At 33.7% G+C, this 11,433-nt stretch overlaps 2 protein-coding genes across 2 annotated transcripts in view; one reads left to right on the top strand and one right to left on the bottom strand.

Moving 5' to 3' along the window:
- The window catches only part of LOC106469322 (tyrosine-protein kinase PR2-like), a 62,166-nt gene extending 58,036 nt beyond the window's left edge, over nt 1–4,130 (bottom strand). The window contains exon 1 of the mRNA XM_013929812.2: nt 4,024–4,130. The gene's annotated coding sequence lies outside the window, so the exon portion shown is untranslated. The remainder of the gene's footprint in view (nt 1–4,023) is intronic.
- Nucleotides 4,131–4,370: 240 nt separating this feature from the next.
- Nucleotides 4,371–11,433, top strand: part of LOC106469323 (protein-S-isoprenylcysteine O-methyltransferase-like) — an 11,491-nt gene continuing 4,428 nt past the window's right edge. Inside the window, exon 1 of the mRNA XM_013929813.2 lies at nt 4,371–4,581. Coding sequence (XP_013785267.1) covers nt 4,378–4,581 — 204 coding nt within the window. The 5' untranslated portion in view covers nt 4,371–4,377. The remainder of the gene's footprint in view (nt 4,582–11,433) is intronic.

Here is an 11,433-nt window from a genome sequence, read left to right as displayed (position 1 = left end):
CAAGAACTAACACATCTTCCATGGAAAGATTTTTTCTGTGCAAACAAGAACTAACACATCTTCCATGGAAAGAATTTTTCTGTGCAAACAAGATCTAACACATCTTCCATGGAAGGATTTTTCTGTGCAAACAAGATCTAACACATCTTCCATGGAAGGATTTTACTGTGCAAACAAGATCTAACACATCTTTCCATAGTAGGATTTTACTGTGCAAACAAGATCTAACACATCTTCCATAGTAGGATTTTACTGTGCAAACAAGATCTAACGCATCTTCCATAGTAGGATTTTACTGTGCAAACAAGATCTAACATATCTTCCATAGTAGGATTTTACTGTGCAAACAAGATCTAACGCATCTTCCATGGTAGTATTTTCATGTGTCAAATGTTAAAACATCTGCATAACCAAGAAACTTTTCAACATCATGGAATGAAGCCTGAATTATACATTCTACTATAATTTAAAAAAAACTATTTTTATTGGCAGCACAAACAGGATTAGCTCTCCATGTTTCTTATCAATGTGCTCCCTATGAGCCACATTAAAACTTTCTGAATTAGTAATATCAACAAGATGTAGCAATCTGACCCCTCCCAAAAAAGCTTCTTGTTCTAGCATTAGCATAAAAAACATATGCTATTTTAAACTTCTATATCAATGCTAAGATCCATGGCAAACTCTCAACTTCAAAGACTTTGCTTAATTGCTATCTTAACTTGCAGTTCCTAACATTCATAAAACTTTCCTAAACACAATTTCCCAAAAAATCTTGTTTAATCACTGCACCCTACATCAAATTTCTTGTTCACATATGGACATTGGATAGATGGAATGACCTTAATGGGCAAATGATCTTCTGTTAACTTGTTGAATCTTGTGTTTTAGCTGTAGAATCAATAGTTATTATAAAGTTTTATTCAGTTCTAAATAACTTTCATATGGGAATTCATAGCATTTAAAGTTATTTTCATTCTGTTCACTCAACAGATTTCATTTATTCAAACTAATGCAAACAAGGAGACAGTAAGCTGTATGACAAAGATAACCATTCAATTAATCTCAATAAATATCCTCAGTAACTTAAATCACATCATTAAGTAAAGCATTCTACAAGTTAAGAATCCTAAACATGAAATATCTGACAGAGAACAATTCTTGATTTGTGTTTCTATGGCTTACAATTATTACCTCTAACATTCAAGTAAAAAGGCTGTTGATAATTTCATTGTATAGGTCAATGATTAGCTCACATCTGGAGTATTGTGTTCAGTCTTGGGCTACTTACCTTAGAAAAAAAAAGACATTAAATTGTTGTAAAAAGTTCGAAGATTGGCTACTAAGATGGAAAGGTTGTCATGAGGACAGGTAAGGATCTCTTAAATACTTTTATCTTGAAAAAAGAAAAGTTAGAGGGGATCTGATTGAGGCGTTTCAGATTGTTAAGAGATTTGATAATGCCGATACATCATCTTTTCTCATACTTAATGGTGAGAATGGTAACACTAGGGGACGCAAATAAATTTTGGCAAGGTTGGAGTCATTTTCAACTAAGACATCTGGAATGGGTTATCTTCAGATGTGGTGGTTGCAGTAAATTTAAGAGCTTAAAGGAAGGTTTGATAAGTATTTAAATGATAAGGGCTGACTTTGAGTGTTTTGTTTTTAAAAAATTATGTTAATGGATGGGATAACGTAAATGGACCAACATTTGTCCTTGAATTTTTGTTATATTACTCGAGTTCAATTTGTTTCAGAGGTTTTTACCATGTTATTGGAAAAATCAATTTGTTCCAGAGGTTTTTACCATGGTATTGGAAAAATCAATTTGTTCCAGAGGTTTTTTACCATGGTATTGGAGAAATCAATTTGTTCCAGAGGTTTTTACCATGGTATTGGAAAAATCAATTTGTTCCAGAGGTTTTTTACCATGGTATTGGAGAAATCAATTTGTTCCAGAGGTTTTTACCATGGTATTGGAGAAATCGAGTTGCTCCAGATAATGGTGTCTTAACTTTCTAAATCATCAAGAGTAACCTCATCTAAATTTTGTGTGTAATCTATATAAATATAATAGTACTGACTGTTGTATGACAATGTAACTACTTCACAGAGTGTGGATGGATCTTCACCAAAATTGGTAGAGAGGTTCATTAGGTCCATGAAGGAGTACCTGCAAATTTTCAGTTTTGCATTTTTTATGAGCATTTTTGAATTTTTTTACCACTACTTCACCCTCTGTTTATGGATCTTCACCAAATTTGGCATGAAGGTTTGTTGAGTCCATGCGGAGATATATGCAAATTTGTGGTTTCACATTTTGTTTTGCAGTTTTATATGAGCATTTTTTTTTAATTACATATAAAAGAAGCAACTTTTCATGTTCTAAGATAATGTTTCATTAATCATGAATTCACAAAACTTTTGTCAAGAGGATAGGTACTCCAGCTAGTTTATAATAAGAAAACCAGCATGCTTAACCTTCTCATAATTAAGTGACATCTGCCACATTTGTCTAAACAACCAGCCAATTCAAGTCACTCTGTAAAACCAAAGTATCTTCATTACAGCCAGTCAGACCATAACCAATTTAGTTTCTTAACTACCTCCCCCCATTATGTTATTAAATCAAATGAGGAAGAGCAACTGCCCCAACTCTCACCCCGAGCCACACTATTTGTAACATTAATCCATTAATAACAACCTTTTGTTTCTCCTCACTTGCCTATGATTGTAATGAATCATCCAATAGTATTCAAATTCGATGACGAGGAACCCACTTTGAGACTAATAATGGTTGGAGACGGCTCGATTGGGTAATGAAGAATAGTATTAATGTTAGTTATCTTTCAGACTAGCAAAAAAGGAAAAGTAAACTGATAGAAAACTACGAAGTCATGAGTCTAGCCTAATAATTATAAGTCGTTCTATGATGCAATAGATTGTACAGTCATTTAAATATCAACCGAAACTATAAAACATTTTTACATTTCTATCATTATTTACACCTACATCTTTCAGCTAAGAAATTAAAAGTGAGGAAAACAATTAGCATTTTTACTACTTTTATGAATTCTTAGTCGTACAAATAAAATGTTTCACTTAACATTTGTTGCAAAGTTATCTTCTTGTTCTCCTCACAATAAACAGAAAAGTCCCGACAAAGTTCCGATTACATTTGGGCTAGACTAAAACACCAGGACTAAGATCTTTGAGCAAAAAGAATCCATGTGCAGCTAAGCTTATCACAATAATCTGCTATTTCAAAAATCACACAGAAAAAAGTACAGCATACATACATATGCTAAAGTTTAAATTAGAACAATTTACTTTATCTTACACTTGACTGGCATCGCCAACATGAAATTGATGATGAAGTTTACATTTCCTTTGCAACTATTATAATATAGAATTATACAGTGGTTTAAATACATTACTGCATTTCCTTTAAGTATTATAAAAAAAATCGCATGTAACCATCAGAAGTTGTGCATTTTATTTAGGTTCATATATATTTCACAAAAATGATATTATCATTGTTTACATTTATTACTTTTCTTCTTATATCCATTGTAATTTAACTTTTACTTCGAAACTTGAGTATTTTATGGATTTCTTAAGTTAAGCACTTTTAATTTTTTCTTTACAAACTAGTTTTATTTACAAATTACTATATCACATATCTCTAAGCATCACACTTGATGACATAAGCTTATGCTACATTAGTGCCTATATATAAATTACAAGTTATAACGATTTTATGTTTAAAAAATAACCCATTTACTTCATACTATTTTTGGTAAGCACTCAGTATAAATTCCATCTTAAATACCAACTTCTCGGCTTTACTTTTAGTCTTTTCATTCGGTGGCACATACATACATGTGCTTTTCCTTCTTCAGTTCTTGTCTGTGAATATGATGTGATAATGAACTCAAGCAGAAAACATAAAAAAAAGTTATATTTATTATTACTATTAGTCGTGATAGTAATGATATGGCCTACTAACTATAATCTTACCAATTAACAATAACAGTCATAACGAAGTCCACGGTATGTTATTGATTTCTCCCTTTCTTACGTCCCAAAATTCAATCACTATCCTCCTCACTTTTAGTCACCGACTCAATCTTTTCATCCTCTTGTGACGTTTATGACCCCTTTACAGATTTAATTTGCACTCTGGAACCAAGACAGACCCGTACGTTTCATTTGGAAAACTGTAAAAACAAATATTAAATATAACATTTGAGGTTTTATTAATAATTTATAACCAATAATTTGGGTTTAAATTTGAGAATTTTTAAACAGAATAAAAAATCTTACATATAAATTAAAACTATCTATCGAGAGTATAGTTTACTAACATCTAAAATGGCGCTCACCACGAATGGAAGAATTAGTCTTTACTGTTTTTGTGTTTCGTTATCGTTAATTCTTATACCTCTCACTAGATTTTTTGGACAAACGTTTAAATATGTCATAGAAGATTACTGGCTTTTGCTCTTACTTATTTATTCAGCCTGTATTCAGGTTTTCTTTTACTCAATTTATAAACCACGTGGATATGCTTACAAGGTATTTATAATTATAATATAAACACGATTTCGTCAGAAGTTCAATTTCAGAGTGAATTTAAGTTTGATATTTTTTTTAACTTCTTAACTTAAAGCACATTCAGATGACAGAAAGAAATCGAAATCATCATTTTGAATAAATCCATATAATTGGGAAATTAGTACTAATAGCGTAATTTCTGTGTAAATTTAAGGAAAGGGTTAACGTGGGGGCGAACGGAGAAACTACCCCCCCCCCACTATATTATTAGTGTCACACTACTGTCACAAGTTTACCTCAAATTTTATGACGTACAGATAACTCTATTGCATTTTTTGCTTATATATTATGACTTACGTGGTATATGTTAACTATACTGTTGCATGGGCTGTAAATACATACAAGTTTTTAAGGAAAGTTAACACCAAGAAAAATGCTTTGACACTGAAAGAACTCTGATAAGAGAAAAATAAACATTCTTAGTATCATTAGAAAGTACAAATATGGAATAAACAAGAAAGATCTGAGAGCCTTAATAATCTGATTTTCTCAAAACATAAATTGGACAGCCACAGTAAATTTCATTTTTCCAAATTTGAAAGGTGGCCTTTTATGTGTATTACCACTCTGCTGTCTACCACTAAGCCAATTTTTATCAACTACTTGGCATTTTCAATGATTCTCTGAGTACCCAACACACTAATAAGTTTCCTGGGTAGTACCTACTCAAAGAAAACTATAAAGTGTTATTTTTAAATTGTTTGCATTATAATGTTTTATGTAGCATAACATTTAAGAACAACAAGGGACATGTTGGTCCATCAAGGCTGTCCCATCCACTAAACTTATTTTCAAAGAAAAAAGCTAATAAATAAAGCCAGCTGTTATCATTTGAATATTTATCAAGCCATCTCATAAACTGCATCCACCACATTTGAAGACAACCCATTTCAAAGACAAATCACCCTGTTAGTCTGTTAGTTGTCTTAGCTGAAAATGACTCGTACTCTGCCAAAATGTATATTTTTATCCTCTAGTCTCACCATTAAATATGAAAAAAGATGACGTATGAACAATATTGAATCCTGTATCCTTAATCAGATCCCCTCTAAATCTTCCTTTTTTCAAGTATAAGCTTACGGATACTAAATCTATATCTGTGTAATTAGATAGCAGTATTTATCCTATTAATGTAATGTGTGTCCTGAGAGCCTGAATGACTACTTAAGTAGACATGAAATGTTACATTCAGATAGTGTAATGTTTCTTGATGGATAGATTGACTTTTCTAGAATATACGATGAACTTTTTAAATCTTTACTGCCATAAAGTTCTTTCATTTCTTTACTATAAAAACATGTTTTTATAACAGACTCACGTGTATGACTGAAAATATGTATGATCCTGTAAAAGTTTATGTTTATTATAAAAAAAAAAAGTTCAATCTGGATATCTGTCATTTAATTGAAAAATTGTTAAAGCCGATAGTAATTTAAGAAAAAATTAGAAATTAAAATGCTATTACAGCAACTATCTCAGACTTCAAAGTGTTATCAGTGAGATTGTAAGGTAATTTATTATTTTTTTAGATATTATACATTGTACCAAAAACACAAAGCCTTTTGTTACCCATTAAACTGTTAAGTACACAGAAATATGTAAATAAAATTTTTCAGTGGATAATTAGTATGAGATTGGTAAAGAGGCAATTTATAAAAATGAATTATCTGTACCTCTGTTTTGCAGTTATCAATATCTTCAAGTACTGTATCTATTGGAAGTTGTATGAAAAACATTTTGCTTCATTTTATGGTGTAATTTAACATTACATTTAAGTATCACAAGAGACCTGTTCATCCAACTATATATACAAAACTCAAAGCCATTCCTTATCGTTCAAATATTTATCAAGGCTTCCCTTAAACTTCCTTAAATGTATTGCTTCTACCACATCCAAAGGCAACTACATTCATTGTCATGCTTCACCTTCTTTTGTAGGCATTACATCACAACTGTGTTTGGTTTATTGGGACAATTGACACATTCTTTATATTTTTGCATCTTGAGCTGTAAGAAAAAATAAAACTCTTTAAGCTGAAGATGACATCTACCCTGCCAAATTTATATTTGTGTCCTACCATTCTCACCATTAAGTGTGAAATAAGATTGTGCATAGACACTATCAATATTCTTAACAATCTTAAACATTTCAATGAGATCCCTTCCAACTTTTTTTTTTCAAGAGAAAACCAATTTAAAAACGCCACTCTCCTCTGCACAGCAAACAGCTATTATCTTATACACTGCTGTGAAGATTTCCTGCACATATCACAAGCCTTGAACAAAGCTCCCGCCTCTACACATCTTCACATGTATTGTACCACACTATGACGTAATCATCACTGGGCTACAGCTCTCCACCAGTAGAGGGTGATCCATCTTCCAGATATTTAAACCAATATACTGGTTTTGTCCAGTAATTCTCATGCACCATTGCAATACCTGGCTCATTTTATTTCTAACTACATTTGCCATTCTCTGCCCTATGATAGCGAGTTGTTTATTTTTCTCTTCTTTTTATTCTGATATCATAACCACTTTATTCTAAATTTATACATGTATATATTATAGACAAAGTAGCCCATTGGGTAGCCAGTGTTGCCTCAATGAATACTTCTCTCAATTAGGGGATAACAGACAGTGTTAAGCATCTGCCACTGCATGTACCCTACTGTATGGGAGTTTTTGCTAGACTGCTTCTGCAGTATCTATATATTTTCTGTTCCAGACCAAACTGCACCTGGACAGTGCCTGCTGTCTGGAGTTATGGTAACCCATTGCACAGTTTATAAGTGTGGGAACTTATGCAGATGTAATGTTTCCTTTTTGGTCCAAGCACCTCTTTGGCATTCTCTCCCGTTTTCTTCTAGTAAAGCATAGTGAGAACCTTTGCTTCCCAGTCCCAAGCTGGAGGTTGATATGGAGAATTCCCCATTGTGATGGTATAATCCCATTGGTATAAGACTGAGAGACTTTATGGGAAGTAGGGCCAATGTGTTACTGGAAGTATAGTACAGGCCACCCCACTATGTAATGAACCAACCCATTTCTGGTAGTTAATCCGTAACATAACATTTTAAGGACAACAAGGGACCTGTTGGCCCATCTAATCTAGGGATGGCCAAATTATTTTTTGTTCCTAGTCTAATTTCTTACCTAGATTGAACTGTGAGGGCTGAAACTGTCAGTTAATTGTATGGCTTTGAATAAATAGCAGAGTTAACATTTTAATAGTCTTCAGAACCATCAATGGACTGGTTTGCTTGGTCACAGTTTTATTTTCTGTTTTTGTTTGGCCAAAATAAAATATGATAAAAAAAGGGGGTTGGATAAAATATTTTCATTGGCTGCCAGTTGATCATCTATTATCTAGGCTAAACTAAACTATACATATATATATAAATTCAGATCCAGCCGTTATCTTTCAAATATTTTTTCAAACCTTCTCTTCTTTTTTCAAGAGAAAATAATTGTAAGGCTCTTAACCTCTCTTGTATGATAGCCCCTCCATCCCAGATGTCATCCTAGTAGCCCTCCATTGAACCCTTTCCAACAATTCAATGTTCTTCCTAAGGTAAGAAGTCCAAGACTAAACACAATACTCCAAGTACAGCCTAACCAGTCACCTATACAATGACATTATAACCTCTTTGGACTTGTATTCAATATCTCTGCAGGTAAAACCTAAAATCCTATTTGTCGTACCGCTAGCAACAGTACACTGCTTGGACAGCTTAAGAGACTGATCAACCATTACACCAAGATTACTTTATTTCATGACACTGTTAAGATTATTCCCATCAAACTTATACTTGTAATTTGAATTATGATAATCCACATGCATTATCTTGCATTTAGTATAATTAAATGTCATTGCTTTATTTATGTAAAATAATACAAGATAATTAACCTGTTTTATAACTGACCAATAAGCTGAATTGCAATTATAGTCTAGGTACACTTCCTAAGCCTAATCTAACATTAGTAATACTTATACCACCAAGACGTAATATAAAAGTTTAATCCTACTAATACTATTTACCAGGCAGATGAGTCCTGTGTTTTTCTTGGGACACGGGTCTGGGATGCTACTTCCTACACCTGATTATTGTGGTAAATTTCTCATCCAAGTATTTCTCTTATATGGAACAGCTGACTTATAGACCTAGACACACAACCTACTTGTGCTCAGCTGACTGTCTGTGAGGTAATGGCAACACTTTAGCACCAGACAAGGGGCTCTTTCAATAACATCTTTTGCTCTACCACTTTTTTTGGGTAAAGAGCATCCACTGCTTGACAAGGATGCAACTCCCACCAAGTGATGCCCCTCTAGACCAGCTCCCCCACCTTGTGGACAACGTGCTCCATGAGCTTTCTCTTTCTGATTTTGTGTTTTCAGAAAGGAGCTCACCTGTGTAATTTCTTTATCTTCACTGGCCTTTCCACCATCTTCAATGTGGGATTTTAGACACTTGTTATGCAGAGAGGTAATGTTTCTGAAGTTAACATTTTGCTTACCAGAGAATGTATTTGAGATAGATACTCACCTCCCACCCTTTCTTCCCACTTCTGGTGCATTTAGTTTGCCTCATCCAAAATGCGCTTATGTTCAACTGCAAGTGCTCATGGAGGATGTGTCATCTTTCTGTTGGTGGAGAGCTATAGCTTAATGATACTTACATCACATTAACACATCTAAGGATGGGAGCTTCGTTTAAGGTTTGTGGATGTGATTTAGATAATAAGTGTTGAGTGACTTATCTACCACTGTTAAGAACCTTTTCTTCAGTCATGCTGTTGTGATCCAACTACAGTAACCATGGTAACCCAGCTACATCATCTTTTCTTACTTTAATTGCAAGTCATTTGTCCAACTTACGAATTGGTCCAAGTTGTTCTGTAATACTGTAGAAATACTCATGGGTATAATGTCAGACTTTACTGATTATATTCCTACCAATTTCACTGTAAATACAAGAAAGCAAGGGTTCAAGAACTGACCTCTGATGCACTCCACTAGTAACAAGTTTGACTGAACTGTAATTTTATTTATTTTCTAGCTAATTTTCTTTGTGGCACCTTATTGAAAGCTTCTTGAAAATCTAAGTACACCAAATCTTCACCCTTTACCTTGTTCAGATAAGTAACATCCTCTAAAATAGATGAGAGAATAATAAGGTAAGATTTCCTTTAGGTGAATCCATGTTGTCTTTCTTTTTTAACATTTCAGTAAATGATAGTATAATGCTGTTTTTTCAGACTCTAACATTTTCTCCACTATAAAAAGGGCTAACTGCCCTATAATTTCCAGGGCAGTTCTTATCACTCCCCTCCTTCTAGAAATTAGGAGTGGCTATCCTCGGACACCTACCCACCAGCTATTGACTTCCCAAACATGTAAGAGAGGAATGTTTACATATCTAAACTTTGACCTCCTTTAAAGCCCTGAGAAAAAACCTTGTCTGGTTATGGTGCTTTTTCAACTTTTAAAATCTCAATCTTTCTCCTTACCATCAAGTAATTAACATTCAGGTCAATTCCAGTACTTCTTAAGAAATGTCCAATTTCAGTGTATTTCTAGCATCTGCTCTTGTAAAAGCAGTAGAAAACATATAATGGCTCGGCCATGTCATAATCTTCAACAAAACCTTTGCCATCAGCATTTTTTTTATTCTCCTAATGTCCATTTTAACATTTTGCTAACCTCTAACATACTTAGAACTAGAGGGGCACTCAGTTGAGCTCACACCTCCACCACACTGTGTTGATCATATATGTCTCTCAAAAAATATGAAAATCTGTCCGTGTGTCTGTCATTATCAATGAATATGGACCATTTTTGGCAGGACAATTTGGAATAATATTCTATATATGTCCCTCAACTTTCATCAAAATCTGATCATTTTTGATTGAGTTATAAAGCAAAAATAGTGTGAAAAATCAGTCTCCTTGTTAACAGGTAAGGAGTTTTTGGATTTTTGTGATATTCCTGTGACCTTAACCCTCGAAAAACTAATCACTTGTAAGTTGGGTCTTAGTTCAAATGTATACCAACTTTTGTCCAAATCCATTCAGCCATTCAAAAATTTTGCTAACACACACACATGGATGAAAACATAACCTCCGTCCACCTTCATTGAAGGAAGTAACAAGTCCTTGCCGTTAGTTGTAACATTATTAACCAGCTGTTTCCCATAACTCTTTTTCAATATCCAAATTTCTTTCTTTGCCAAATCCCTATCTTTACTCCACGTTGTTTGATGGGCACCATTACACTGATGCGTGAAAGTACCTGTGAAATGAGTTTTGTGAGGTCTTGTAAGAACCCCTATAAAGTCTGTCATGATTTCTTTTGTTTTAGGGAAGTTAGTGGTCCTTTTATTTTTATCCAGAACTAAATACCTTCAAATGCTGTAATTATTTGTCATTGTATTGACCACACTATCAGCTGTTGATTGTATACAAACTAACTTTTATCCTATAATTTATAAACAGATAGTTGAGATACATATCAGCCCATTAACAGCCCCTGTGGATTGTTTGAAAGGGGCTGTATATAACCCTTGTAATTTTTTTAAACATCAACGACTGATTGTTATCGATACACCTCAAAACAAAAACTTCCATTTTTTGTGCAATCAGTACACAGTTACCTAGTTCATGATGTTTTAGGCTCGGCATGGCCAGGTGGTTAGGGCTCTCTACTCGCAATCTGAGGGTTGCAGGTTCGAATCCTCGTCGCACCAAACATGCTCACCCTTTCAGCCATGGGGGCATTATAATGTGAAGGTCAATCCCACTATTCGTTGG

The sequence above is a fragment of the Limulus polyphemus genome, unplaced genomic scaffold (genome assembly GCF_000517525.1).
Source record: "Limulus polyphemus unplaced genomic scaffold, Limulus_polyphemus-2.1.2 Scaffold3425, whole genome shotgun sequence".
NCBI classification, from domain to species: Eukaryota; Metazoa; Arthropoda; class Merostomata; order Xiphosura; family Limulidae; genus Limulus; species Limulus polyphemus.
This window is presented reverse-complemented; position numbering and strand designations above follow the sequence as displayed.